This window comes from Esox lucius, chromosome 4 (genome assembly GCF_011004845.1).
Source record: "Esox lucius isolate fEsoLuc1 chromosome 4, fEsoLuc1.pri, whole genome shotgun sequence".
NCBI classification, from domain to species: Eukaryota; Metazoa; Chordata; class Actinopteri; order Esociformes; family Esocidae; genus Esox; species Esox lucius.
In genome coordinates, this window is record NC_047572.1 from 33,769,671 (window position 1) to 33,783,025 (window position 13,355).

A 13,355-nucleotide genomic window follows, 5' to 3' on the forward strand; every position below is an offset into this window, starting at 1 on the left:
ACTTTGAAGCGTGGTGGTGGAAGCATCATGCTGTGGGGATGCTTCTCTGCGCCACGGCCTTGGAAGCTTGTAAAAATAGAGGGCAATGTATGGTTTCATGTTGTGTAACAATATGTGGAGGAAACATTTGAGAACCACTGTATCAAGGCCTTCCTTGTACATTAAACAGTTTTAGCGCAGAACTGCCTCTTGTACGTTAATGAGTTGGGATCAGTTTTAGTGCAGAACTACCTCTTGAACGTTAATGAGTTGGGTTTAGTTTTAGTGCAGAACTACCTCTTGTACGTTAATGAGTTGGGATCAGTTTTAGTGCAGAACTACCTCTTGTACGTTAATGAGTTGGGTTTAGTTTTAGTGCAGAACTACCTCTTGTACATTAATGAGTTGGGATCAGTTTTAGTGCATAACTACCTTTTGTACATTAATGAGTTGGGATCAGTTTTAGTGCAGAACTACCTCTTGTACATTAATGAGTTGGGATCAGTTTTAGTGCATAACTACCTTTTGTACATTAATGAGTTGGGATCAGTTTTAGTGCAGAACTACCTTTTGTACATTAATGAGTTGGGATCAGTTTTAGTGCAGAACTACCTCTTGTACGTTAATGAGTTGGGTTTAGTTTTAGTGCATAACTACCTCTTGTACGTTAATGAGTTGGGTTTAGTTTTAGTGCAGAACTACCTTTTGTACATTAATGAGTTGGGTTTAGTTTTAGTGCATAACTACCTCTTGTACGTTAATGAGTTGGGAACGGTTTCAGCGGAAAGGAGAGGAATGTGCCTAATTGAAAGCAATGAAAATTGTAATAGGAAAAAAAGGATTAGCTTGTGACATGTTTTCAAAAAGTTTGGAGACCCCTCAGCAGTACATCAGGGTTTCCCAAACCTCTCTACCGGCCTTGCCAGACTTTCACATTTAGTTTTTAACCCTAAACTGGGATTCCTGATTCAGTTAGTCCAATAATCACCAGGCTTTTGAGCAATTCACTCAGGTGTGCCAGGTCAGTGTTAAAGCTTTAATGTTTGGAAATCCTGCCCTGCCCCGTCCGACATAACTGGTCCTGACACCACTTGGGAGAGACTTGCCCAAATCCCCCGGTTCATTTGGTATTTCCCCCAATTTGTCCCGACCCCCCCGGGCTCCTGCGGTGCATGGCGGCTCAGTGTGGTGACAGGTGTGGCTGACGAGGGCCGTGTTTCCACAGGGAAAGCTCGTCCCTGCAGGGAAATCCTCATCAGAACAGAGGCTGCTTCGGGTATTAGGGTTGAATTAGAAGTGGTCCGAATGTTATAAACAACCTGGGGTCAAAAATGTTTAGAAGAAATGGGAAAGAAACAAACACACATACATTTGAAGAGTTTTATCAGTGTTCGATAGCCCTTCTGTTTTATTGCTGTGTAGTTGCTAGGTAACAGTGTTCTGGGATTTATGAGGTAGTTATCTCAGTGGAGCCCTGGATGAAGGCCTTGTCGAATCATTTGAAGATTTGTCTCAAAACCATTGCTAACAGATCTTGGTCGTGGTGGCGTTTAATCTTAAATTAATTTCCCTCTTATGTTTGCATTGCCGGGCTCAGGACGTTGTTGTTCACTGTGGTTTTGCATATCATTTACGAAATTCGTCGTTTACATATTGTACTGCCATTTAACAGTTTAGAATTTCAATTTTTCACATCACTAACATTTATGATGAAACGCTCATAGTTTGGCTGAGGTTTAGGTTAGTTTTTGGGAAAATACGTTTTTTGTCTGGAATTTTAGGTCCCCGTGGGTGGGTGTGACAGCTGGCAGAACGCCTCGGGCCGGGCGGGATAGAACCTCGTTTCCCACATCTACCTCTAATGAAGAGCTCTGGGAGGGAGAATGAGGAATGTAGGAGGAGAGGGGTCTGTCCACTGGCTCATTAGTGTGTGTGTCTGTGTGGTGTGTGTGTGTGTCTGCGTGGTGTGTGTGTGTGTGTGTGTGTGTGTCTGCGTGGTGTGTGTGTGTGTGTGTGTGTCTGCGTGGTGTGTGTGTGTGTGTGTGTGTCTGCGTGGTGTGTGTGTGTGTGTGTGTGTCTGCATGGTGTGTGTGTGTGTCTGCATGGTGTGTGTGTGTGTGTGTCTGCGTGGTGTGTGTGTGTGTGTGTGTGTGTGTCTGCGTGGTGTGTGTGTGTGTGTGTGTGTGTGTCTGCGTGGTGTGTGTGTGTGTGTGTGTGTCTGCATGGTGTGTGTGTGTGTGTGTCTGCATGGTGTGTGTGTGTGTCTGCATGGTGTGTGTGTGTGTGTGTCTGCGTGGTGTGTGTGTGTGTCTGCGTGGTGTGTGTGTGTGTCTGCGTGGTGTGTGTGTGTGTGTGTCTGCGTGGTGTGTGTGTGTGTGTGTCTGCGTGGTGTGTGTGTGTGTGTGTCTGTCTGCGTGGTGTGTGTGTGTGTGTGTGTGTGTCTGCGTGGTGTGTGTGTCTGTGTGGTTTGTGTGTGTTTGTGTGTCTGCGTGGTGTGTGTGTGTGTGTGTCTTGCGTGGTGTGTGTGTGTCTTGCGTGGTGTGTGTGTGTCTGCGTGGTGTGTGTGTGTCTGCGTGGTGTGTGTGTGTCTGTGTGGTGTGTGTGTCTGCGTGGTGTGTGTGTGTGTGTCTGCGTGGTGTGTGTGTGTGTGTCTGCGTGGTGTGTGTGTGTCTGCGTGGTGTGTGTGTGTGTCTGCGTGGTGTGTGTGTGTCTTGCGTGGTGTGTGTGTGTCTGCGTGCTGTGTGTGTGTGTGTGTGTCTGCGTGGTGTGTGTGTCTGCGTGGTGTGTGTGTGTGTGTCTTGCGTGGTGTGTGTGTGTCTGCGTGGTGTGTGTGTGTGTGTGTGTGTGTCTGTGTGGTTTGTGTGTGTTTGTGTGTCTGCGTGGTGTGTGTGTCTGCGTGGTGTGTGTGTGTGTGTCTGCGTGGTGTGTGTGTGTGTGTCTGCGTGGTGTGTGTGTGTCTGCGTGGTGTGTGTGTGTCTGCGTGGTGTGTGTGTGTGTGTGTCTGTGTGGTTTGTGTGTGTTTGTGTGTCTGCGTGGTGTGTGTGTGTCTGCGTGGTGTGTGTGTGTCTGCGTGGTGTGTGTGTGTGTGTCTGCGTGGTGTGTGTGTGTCTGCGTGGTGTGTGTGTGTGTGTCTGCGTGGTGTGTGTGTGTGTCTGCGTGGTGTGTATGTCTGCGTGGTGTGTGTGTGTGTGTCTGCGTGGTGTGTATGTCTGCGTGGTGTGTATGTCTGCGTGGTGTGTGTGTGTCTGCGTGGTGTGTGTGTGTGTGTCTGCGTGGTGTGTATGTCTGCGTGGTGTGTGTGTGTATGTCTGCGTGGTGTGTGTGTGTGTCTGCGTGGTGTGTATGTCTGCGTGGTGTGTGTGTGTGTGTCTGCGTGGTGTGTGTGTGTGTGTCTGCGTGGTGTGTGTATGTCTGCGTGGTGTGTGTGTGTGTCTGCGTGGTGTGTATGTCTGCGTGGTGTGTGTGTATGTCTGCGTGGTGTGTGTGTGTGTCTGCGTGGTGTGTATGTCTGCGTGGTGTGTGTGTGTGTGTGTGTCTGCGTGGTGTGTGTGTATGTCTGCGTGGTGTGTGTGTGTGTGTCTGCGTGGTGTGTGTGTCTGCGTGGTGTGTGTGTGTGTGTGTCTGCGTGGTGTGTGTGTGTGTGTCTGCGTGGTGTGTGTATGTCTGCGTGGTGTGTGTGTGTCTGCGTGGTGTGTGTGTGTGTGTCTGCGTGGTGTGTATGTCTGCGTGGTGTGTGTGTGTGTGTGTGCGTGGTGTGTGTGTGTGTCTGCGTGGTGTGTATGTCTGCGTGGTGTGTGTGTGTGTGTGCGTGGTGTGTGTGTGTGTCTGCGTGGTGTGTATGTCTGCGTGGTGTGTGTGTGTGTGTGTGTGTGTCTGCGTGGTGTGTGTGTCTGCGTGGTGTGTGTGTGTGTGTCTGCGTGGTGTGTATGTCTGCGTGGTGTGTGTGTGTGTCTGCGTGGTGTGTGTATGTCTGCGTGGTGTGTGTGTGTGTGTCTGCGTGGTGTGTGTGTGTGTGTCTGCGTGGTGTGTGTGTGTCTGCGTGGTGTGTATGTCTGCGTGGTGTGTGTGTGTGTCTGCGTGGTGTGTGTATGTCTGCGTGGTGTGTGTGTGTGTGTCTGCGTGGTGTGTGTGTGTCTGCGTGGTGTGTATGTCTGCGTGGTGTGTGTGTGTCTGCGTGGTGTGTGTATGTCTGCGTGGTGTGTGTGTGTGTGTCTGCGTGGTGTGTATGTCTGCGTGGTGTGTGTGTGTGTCTGCGTGGTGGGGCCCCCCCAGACCCAAGGCCTCAGGACCACCGACCTCTAGACTGCTTCTTATTGCCCCCCCTCCTACCAAACCTCAGAGCCTCCAGCATGTGGGATCAGCCCTTATTCTGCTGGCGTGAGGATAGAGTAGTCTACTGTGGGAGTGTATCCTCTCATCTAGGACTGTATTCCAGAGAAATCACACCTGATTCAACTCAACAGTTAATAATCCAGGTTGGGGAAGGAGTCAGGTGAACTGATTTAAGGGTTTGACAAAATACCTGGTTGTCTCATAAAAGCCACGTATCGCTTTATTTCTGCCAGACTGCGTAAGCGGAGCCTAAGAATAGCAAATGCCTCTGACTGAGTGACTGACTGAGTGACTGACTGAGTGACTGACTGACTGACTGAGTGGCTGGCTGACTGACTGACTGATTGTTAAATAGCGTATTGGTTAGAGAAGCGGACTTGTGAACTATAGGTCCCGAGTTCGTATCTCCATGCAGGAGAAGTGAAGTACACATTGAGTTATTTTGTATAGATGAAAACTTTAGTTATTATCTACGTTATAGTAAACCTGAAATAAAACAGATTACCGTTATATTGCGACTGTTTCTGGTGGATTTTCGAAGTACGCATCCATGCATGCGTTTTGGGTCAGGATAGACAAAAACATATGCTGGGTTCAACCTACAGAAGTTACGATATCTTAAGCCTTAACTGAAACTGTATACGATTATATTGCGACTGTTTCTGGCATGGAATAGTTCATCTTCATTCTCGCTAGCAATTGCTCAATTCTTATGATTATTCCTAGGAAGTTAGTAGATACAATCCTCAATGGAGTCTAGTGACTGCTGAAACGTGTGATGTCGTGGCGTAGTGGTTAACGACAATGTCTCTCTTATGGAAGACCTACGTTCAAATCTATTGAGAGCAATGACATTTATTCATTATTTCTGTTAAATTCCACGATTTTCTCGTCTTTTCACTTGAAGAAAAAGTTAGTTGCCATCGCCTTTATTGATAGTTATTGTATAAATGTAATTCAAGAATGAAGGAAAAAAGTACATTGTTTTGCCATGAAAGAAAAAAAATACTTTCTTATGCCATGAACTAGCTTTGGCAGACTAATGTAGACAAATGTAGAGCTCTGTGGTGTAGTGGTTAACAACACAGCCTTTTATGTGGGCAACCGGGGTTCGAATCTCGAGATGGCAACACTTTATTGCGGGCCGGCTGAACTAGGCTTGCCTGGTTTCTTGTTCACCTCAGCTTGTGACATCACAGTGGAACAGAACGGCCATGTGTTTGCAAAGTATAAGATGGTTCTGCCATGGTGTTGGAGACTAGGCAGTACCGCCGCTCCAACATCGCTTTGTAATAAACACACCACACGCAGACCAAGCACATGCCCAACACACATCCCCAAACACAGACCAAGCACATGCCCAACACACATCCCCAAACACATCCCCAAACACAGACCAAGCACATGCCCAACACACATCCCCAAACACAGACCAAGCACATGCCCAACACACATCCCCAAACACATCCCCAAACACAGACCAAGCACATGCCCAACACACATCCCCAAACACAGACCAAGCACATGCCTAACACACATCCCCAAACACAGACCAAGCACATGCCCAACACACATCCCCAAACACAGACCAAGCACATGCCCAACACACATCCCCAAACACAGACCAAGCACATGCCCAACACACATCCCCAAACACAGACCAAGCACATGCCCAACACACATCCCCAAACACAGACCAAGCACATGCCCAACACACATCCCCAAACACAGACCAAGCACATGCCCAACACACATCCCCAAACACAGACCAAGCACATGCCCAACACACATCCCCAAACACAGACCAAGCACATGCCCAACACACATCCCCAAACACAGACCAAGCACATGCCCAACACACATCCCCAAACACAGCAAAGACACAGTGTCTCTCCGTGTGCAGGTGCAGGGAGCGTGGTGGAGGGGGGTCGGGGAAGAGCTGGGACTAAACTCTTCCAGGACTTCCAGATGCTCAGCAGAATCTGGACCCATCCCTGGTGCCTGCAGCTTGACTACATCAGCAAGGAAAATAAGGTGAGGATCGCACACATGCCATCTAATCCACAGGTGAACCTACACGCATCTTACGTGAACTGTCTGCGCTCATTCAGTTTCTGTTGGCAGTAAACATGTTTGTTGTTTTGGGGCAGAACAGATGGGCCAGTAGACCACCTGTCTGCTATATTTAGTCTCCCAATGTTCATTGAAATCATCAAAGTGCACATCTTGAACACCACATGTTGTTTCTCTTATACATTATTTCAGTCGGTAGGTTGGTTGGCTAGTTAGCCAGTCACCTGCTAGCCAGTTTGCGTTGTATCAGCATCAGTCTGGAGCCAGTCAAAACAAGTTGTTACCGATGAGCTGAAACGGGCAACTTATGATTCAGCATATCCAAATCACAATGAACCTGTACCCCCTCTGCGCGTGGGGGGATTATGTGGTAGGCCGACCCGAGATACCATCACACATACAGTGTCTTTCCTACAATCCACTGCTCATACTTCTGAAGCCTCCCCTTTATTACGTTGGTGTTGTCTTCCAGGGGTACTTTGATGAAGATAGCATGGATGAGTTCATCGCCTCAGAGACAGAAGAGTCTTCTATGAGCATGACTTCAGAGGATGAGAAGCCGAAAAAGTAAACTCACAATAAAATCATTACGCTATCGCCATACCCATAAACGCCACAGCACCCCGTGGACGCTAACCCAGTACAAAGACCTCAGAGAATAAAATGTAAATGTAAAGGTGTCTGAATACTTTCTGTAGGCACTGTATGTTAACATCAATTCTATCACTATACTGTATTATCACCTCCTTTCACCCCCCTCCATCGCCACCTCCCTCTCCAACTCTGTAGGAAGAAGAAGCAAGGAAAGTCGAAGAAGAAGGGGAGTGATGACAGTGACAGTGATGCTCTGGAGGTGATAAAAGATTGGAACACCAGTTCTAGAGGGGGGGACCCTTCCAGCCGCAACCGGGCCGAGCCTGAAGAAGAAGGTAGATAAATAGAGCCTGTAGAAGGAGGTAGATAAATAGAGCCTGTAGAAGGAGGTAGATAAATAGAGCCCGAAGAAGGAGGTAGATAAATAGAGCCTGTAGAAGGAGGTAGATAAATAGAGCCCAAAGAAGGAGGTAGATAAATAGAGCCTGTAGAAGGAGGTAGATAGATAGAGCCTGAAGAAGGAGGTAGATAAATAGAGCCCGAAGAAGGAGGTAGGTAGATCGAGCCTGAAGAAGGTAGATAAATAGAGCCTGAAGAAGGAGGTAGATAAATAGAGCCCGAAGAAGGAGGTAAGTAGATCGAGCCTGAAGAAGGTAGATAAATAGAGCCTGAAGAAGGAGGTAGATAAATAGATCCTGAAGAAGGAGGTAGATAAATAGAGCCCGAAGAAGGAGGTAGATAAATAGAGCCTGAAGAAGGAGGTAGATAAATAGAGCCTGAAGAAGGAAGTAGATAAATAGAGCCTGAAGAAGGAGGTAGATAAATAGAGCCTGAAGATGAAAGTATATATACATAAAGCCTGAAGATAAGTATATTTACATAGAGCCAGAAGAGGAAAGGAATTTAATTAGTGCCTGAAGATGAAAGGTATTTGCATAGAGCCTGAAGATATAGGTCTGTACATGTTGAGCCTGAAGATATAGGTCTGTACATGTTGAGCCTGAAAGTTTTTTACAGTTACTTTAAATTCTCATGTATATTTGAAGAAGGAAATAAATTTGGGGTGACCAAGTTGCTTTTATTTTTGTTACCATATGAGACCTGTGACTTTGAAACAATTGTATTATTATTGGGACACAATTGCAAAGAGCTTCATTATGATGCTGAACTCCTTGTGTCAGTTACCGTACCTCAGTCCACCAAACTGGGATTTGGCAAACGCTTTAGCAGTAATTGCCCCTTTTACCTTTGGCCTCTGTCCCCTCACCAGTCCGCCCAGCGTCCAGCCCTGGCACCAGGAGCCCAGACTGGCACAAGGAGTTTGTGACTGAGGCCGACTCTGAGATCCTGGAGCATTCTGGGAAGATGGTGCTGCTGTTTGAGATTCTCCGCATGGCCGAAGAGGTGGAAGACAAAGTGTAAGACCAGCAACCAAATGCTGTATTTACGATGCGACCATGTGTACTGTAGAACAGCAGAACTAAGTGGTTTTAAATTGTTTGGTTGGAACGTTTCAGTGTTTAATGATTGTATAGTGATGGGCCCAGGGCCAGATTTACTACAACTGTCACAATTCATTGAGTCATTCAAATAGTTTGATTAATAAAATCCTCAGGGCTTCTATTCGTCATGCCAGGGAAAGTTGAAAATTCAAAGAAACGTCAAACATTTGGCAGCATGAACCTGGTTGTCTGCGTTCACAAGGAAGTGTTTTTATTGTTTATTTATGTAAGTATGTAGCCTGAAAATCACTGTGCTTATAGAATACATTTTTTGAAAGGGAACTGATTCCAAACAAATGCAATTGATTGTATATCTTTACGTAATGGTCACATTATATTTTTCTTCAAAACGTAGTAAATAAAGTTGCATTGTTATAAAGATGCATAATCTTTTTTAATTAAACCACAGTGACACAAGTTCACGCATAGGGCCATGTTCACCTCAGAAATGTTGTTTACAGGGCTTCATAACCTGTGACCTCTCCCTCTCTCTCTCCCACTCTCTCTCTCTGTCTCTCCAGTCTTGTATTCAGCCAGTCTCTGATCTCTCTGGACCTGATTGAAGACTTCCTGGAGCTGGCTGGCCGGGCCAAAGAAGAAGAGAAACCCTCTCCTTATAAAGGTACCCACAAAATCCACAACCTAGACCCTGTGCCCTGGACCCTAGAAAGTTAGCCCAGGGCCCTAGAAAGTTAGCCCTGGACCCTGGAAAGTTAGCCCTGGACCCTGGAAAGTTAGCCCTGGACCCTAGAAAGTTAGTCATGGACCCTAGAAAGTTAGCCCTAGACCCTAGAAAGTTAGCCCTGGACCCTAGAAAGTTAGCCCTGGACCCTAGAAACTAAGCCCTGGGCCCTGGAAACTAAGTCCTGGACCCTAGAAAGTTAGCCCTGGACCCTAGAAAGTTAGCCCTGGACCCTAGAAAGTTAGCCCTGGACCCTGGAAACTTAGCCCTGGACCCTAGCCAAAGAGAATGGTAGCTGGCCTAAACACACAGTCTTGTCCTGAGCCCGTCCACACAACAAGCCCCTAACTTGTTATAGGTTCTGGTTCTATATTAGACCTACATGCTTAATCTACCACTGTCAAGTTGGAAGCTATGTGGGTCTGTGACTGAGCCAGACAACCCTAACTGCTCCTCCTCCCCCTCTCTAACAGTACCCACGGGTTGTTGCTGGAACAAATAATTGGTTCTTAATCAACTTGCCTGGTCATTTAAATAATGGTCAAGTTATAAAAAAAGATTAAATGATTCTTTATTACATCACACAATATATTACGCCTACATGTTTATAACATCACACTCAATATAATTACACCTGCATGTTTATTACATCACACTCAATATAATTACACCTGCATGTTTATTACATGACACAATATATTATGCCTACATGTTTATTACATCACACTCAATATAATTACACCTGCATGTTTATTACATCACACAATATATTATGCCTACATGTTTATTACATCACACTCAATATAATTACACCTGCATGTTTATAACATCACACTCAATATAATTACACCTGCTTGTTTATTACATCACACTCAATATAATTACACCTACAGCTTTATTACATCAGACTCAATATAATTACACCTACATGTTAATTACATCAGACTCAATATAATTACACCTACAGCTTTATTACATCAGACTCAATTTAATTACACCTGCATGTTAATTACATCAGACTCAATATAATTACACCAACATGTTAATTACATCAGACTCAATTTAATTACACCTGCATGTTAATTACATCAGACTCAATATAATTACACCAACATGTTAATTACATCAGACTCGATATAATTATTTACCCACTGCTGGACTGACCCCAGGTGTCCCAAACGGCATACTATACACTAAATAGTGTAACGTCTTTGACCGTGGTCAAAGGAGTGGCAGTGTGCAGACTGTAGGGTCCCATTTATTAGGTGTGCTTCCTGTCCAGTTGGCAGGGTGTTGTGGTTTAGCTGCTCTACAACCGTTCTACATCAGAATGTGTTACTGCTGGACAGAATGAGGCACTTTCATATGCAACACACATACATTTCCAACAGCCTCCATGTGAAACACGTGTACTTCTACACACTCTTCATATCAGTCTATGCCAGTGCTGTCAACACACACACACTGCCACTGATGTAAGGTCATGTTCTTAATTAAACCTCTGCATCTGTTATTACTTTCTTTTTTAAATTGATTAGACCTTGACTTTTTTTAATTTCACCCCCCAACAAAAGTTTGCTTAAGGGTTTGCAATTTGTAATGAAAAGATCACAGCATCTTAATTGGAAACATACTGAACGTTAGAGTTCTGAAGCAGGCCGGCGTGTGTGTGTGCGTGTTCACGGCCGTGTGTGTGTGTGTACGCGTGCGCGGTGCTGTGTGAGTGTGTGCGCGTCGCACGTTTGTTCGTGTTCGCGTGCGCGTTCATTCGTGTTTGCGCGATCATTCGTGTTTGCGCGTTCATTCATGTGTGCACGTTTGTGTGTGTGTGCACGTGTGTGTGTGTGTGTGTGTGTGTGTGCGTGCGTGTGTAGGCTATAGTAAATGCTGAACACTGCCCAAGAGGCCCGGCCTCCACTGTCTTTGTTCTGGTTGTACTTTAGTTTACATGTAACAAGCTGTTCATCTCCAGATGCTGTCCTCCAAGTTCAGGCCTTTTCTCTGTAACTTCGCTGAGAGCTTTGAATCATAGACCTCTACTCTTAGAATTCAAGTAAGGTTTGGAACTAGGCCTATCTTGGCATTGGTTTGGAACATGTAAAAGTCACGGTTCGGTACGTACCGAAAATTTTAAGTCAGGGTTTGGTATGATTTCGGTACAGTGGAAAAAGACATGCTAAACATAACATTTCATTTATTACAAAGTTATAAACTTTGGCCATTGCCACTGTAATTAAAGCACGCACGTGGTAGGATTTTGTCGGTTAAAAAAACTATTGTACAGCATTTTGCAAAGCGGTTCCGCACCAATGACCGATAGAGTATGAAGTTCAGAATAATAATAGGAAAAATAGAATTACCTGTTCCAATAAAAGCTAACTCAGAATTCTACATAATTCTTAGCCTTGCTAATGTTAGCTTAGGGTTCCTTGTTGCTAGCTATAGAGAGCTAGTCTAACTGGGGATGTCCATCTGCTGTAGACCTTTTGCTTGATTTGCTCATCGCTAGCTGCTTTTGGGCGTGTACACTTTGTTGTGTTTATCAATGCCGGGAGTTCATGTTTAATAGCTCCAGTAGCTTGCTAGCTAGTATAGCTACATAGTAGTAGTAGTAGTAGTTCAATTCACACAGGTATAATACCCGATAATTAGTTAATGAAAATTGGAATTGCTCTATAGGAGATATAACAGCTGGTTTTGTAGCTATTGTTTCTTTATTTAATGGCGGCGTAGCTTTAAAATACCAAATTAAATGTCTTCCCTTTTATTAGTAGTATTCCCAACCAATGATATGAATGATAACATTTTCGTCCGTTTTGCTATAGGAAAGATGGTATGATGGTAGGAACTATTGTAAAGGGAACCAGCGGAAAAGTATACCAGACAGGCCTTTTCTGATTGGCTGTTGGCCACCTCTGGTTACATGTTCTAGGCTACTTCGGTTGCAATGTTACTGTTCCAGGATCCGTCTCCATGGGGTTTAGAATGTTAGTTTCACACACAAAAAAGTAACGTGTGGTTAAAACTGGACTATATTCATTCAGATCACAGCGCGTACTGAACCGAACATCCTTTACGCTATGGATATCTACACCTTTACACCCATGCTGGTTTGGAACTGGGCATTTCTTGTCATTGGTTTGGAACTAGGGCTTCCTATTGGTCTTTCCTTTACAAAAATGACAGCTGAGCTACACTCACACGGAATGTCTAATCTATGCTTTTTAAGAAAAACAATTGGCGCATTTAAAATTGAGAAGTGGGTGTAGCAACTGCATATTGCAATTTTGAGAATGGGCCTAGATGCGAAACATGCTGATTATATGATGAATACTATTTTAAATCAGCATTCTAACCATAGTATTTCCCTCTGGATGTAGTTCTGGGAAAAATTTGTCACTTCCTGGCATTGTGGGAAATGTAGTCTGACAGTGTGTAATCTTCTACAGGTGAGGGGAAGTGGTTCCGGAACATTGACTACTACCGTCTGGATGGTTCCACCAACGCTCAGCACAGGAAGAAGTGGGCTGAGGAGTTCAATGACAGCAGCAACGTTCGGTAGAACACTCTTATATTCTGCAGTCGACATTCAATTAAGACCATCATAGTAGAAACCACCCTTGCCGTAGAATATTGTTAGAAATATCTGACCAAAGTAAAGACGTGTTGCATGAGAGGAAGTTGCTTGAATCCCCATCTCCTCTAACTCTCCTCTCCACAGTGGGCGACTGTTCCTGATCTCCACTAAGGCTGGGTCTCTGGGTATCAATCTAATAGGAGCGAACCGTGTCATTATCTTCGACGCTTCCTGGAACCCCTCATATGACATCCAGAGCATCTTCAGGGTCTATCGCTTCGGACAGCTCAAGACTTGCTATGTCTACCGATTCCTAGCTCAGGTAATCAATCAGTTGGATGGTCAATTCACTATTAATTCATCTAAAAATACCCCTATGGGGTTCCAAATAAAACAAGGCAAATGAAAGTGACACTGTTGATGATATGATTGATTTGTTTTGTGGTAGCATGTTCAGTAAAACAGATATAAGGCAAGTTTATTTATATAGCACAATTCATACATCGAAGCAATTCAATGTGCTTTACAAAGTAAAATATATGAAAGTACAATAACATAAAAACAAATACTCAAATGAAAACATAAAAACAAATGAATACATCATAAAGATTAAAAA

The 13,355-nt window shown here is 44.8% G+C and overlaps 1 protein-coding gene across 5 annotated transcripts in view; it reads left to right on the forward strand.

Moving 5' to 3' along the window:
• Positions 1-13,355, forward strand: part of atrx (ATRX chromatin remodeler) — a 56,749-nt gene that overhangs the window by 25,707 nt on the left and 17,687 nt on the right. For all 5 annotated transcript variants that reach the window (XM_034291707.1, XM_034291708.1, XM_034291705.1 and 2 more), the window contains exons 21-27: positions 6,215-6,345; positions 6,857-6,951; positions 7,174-7,313; positions 8,249-8,396; positions 9,002-9,102; positions 12,612-12,720; positions 12,884-13,061. In XM_034291707.1, the coding sequence (XP_034147598.1) occupies positions 6,215-6,345; positions 6,857-6,951; positions 7,174-7,313; positions 8,249-8,396; positions 9,002-9,102; positions 12,612-12,720; positions 12,884-13,061 (902 nt within the window). The remainder of the gene's footprint in view (positions 1-6,214; positions 6,346-6,856; positions 6,952-7,173; positions 7,314-8,248; positions 8,397-9,001; positions 9,103-12,611; positions 12,721-12,883; positions 13,062-13,355) is intronic.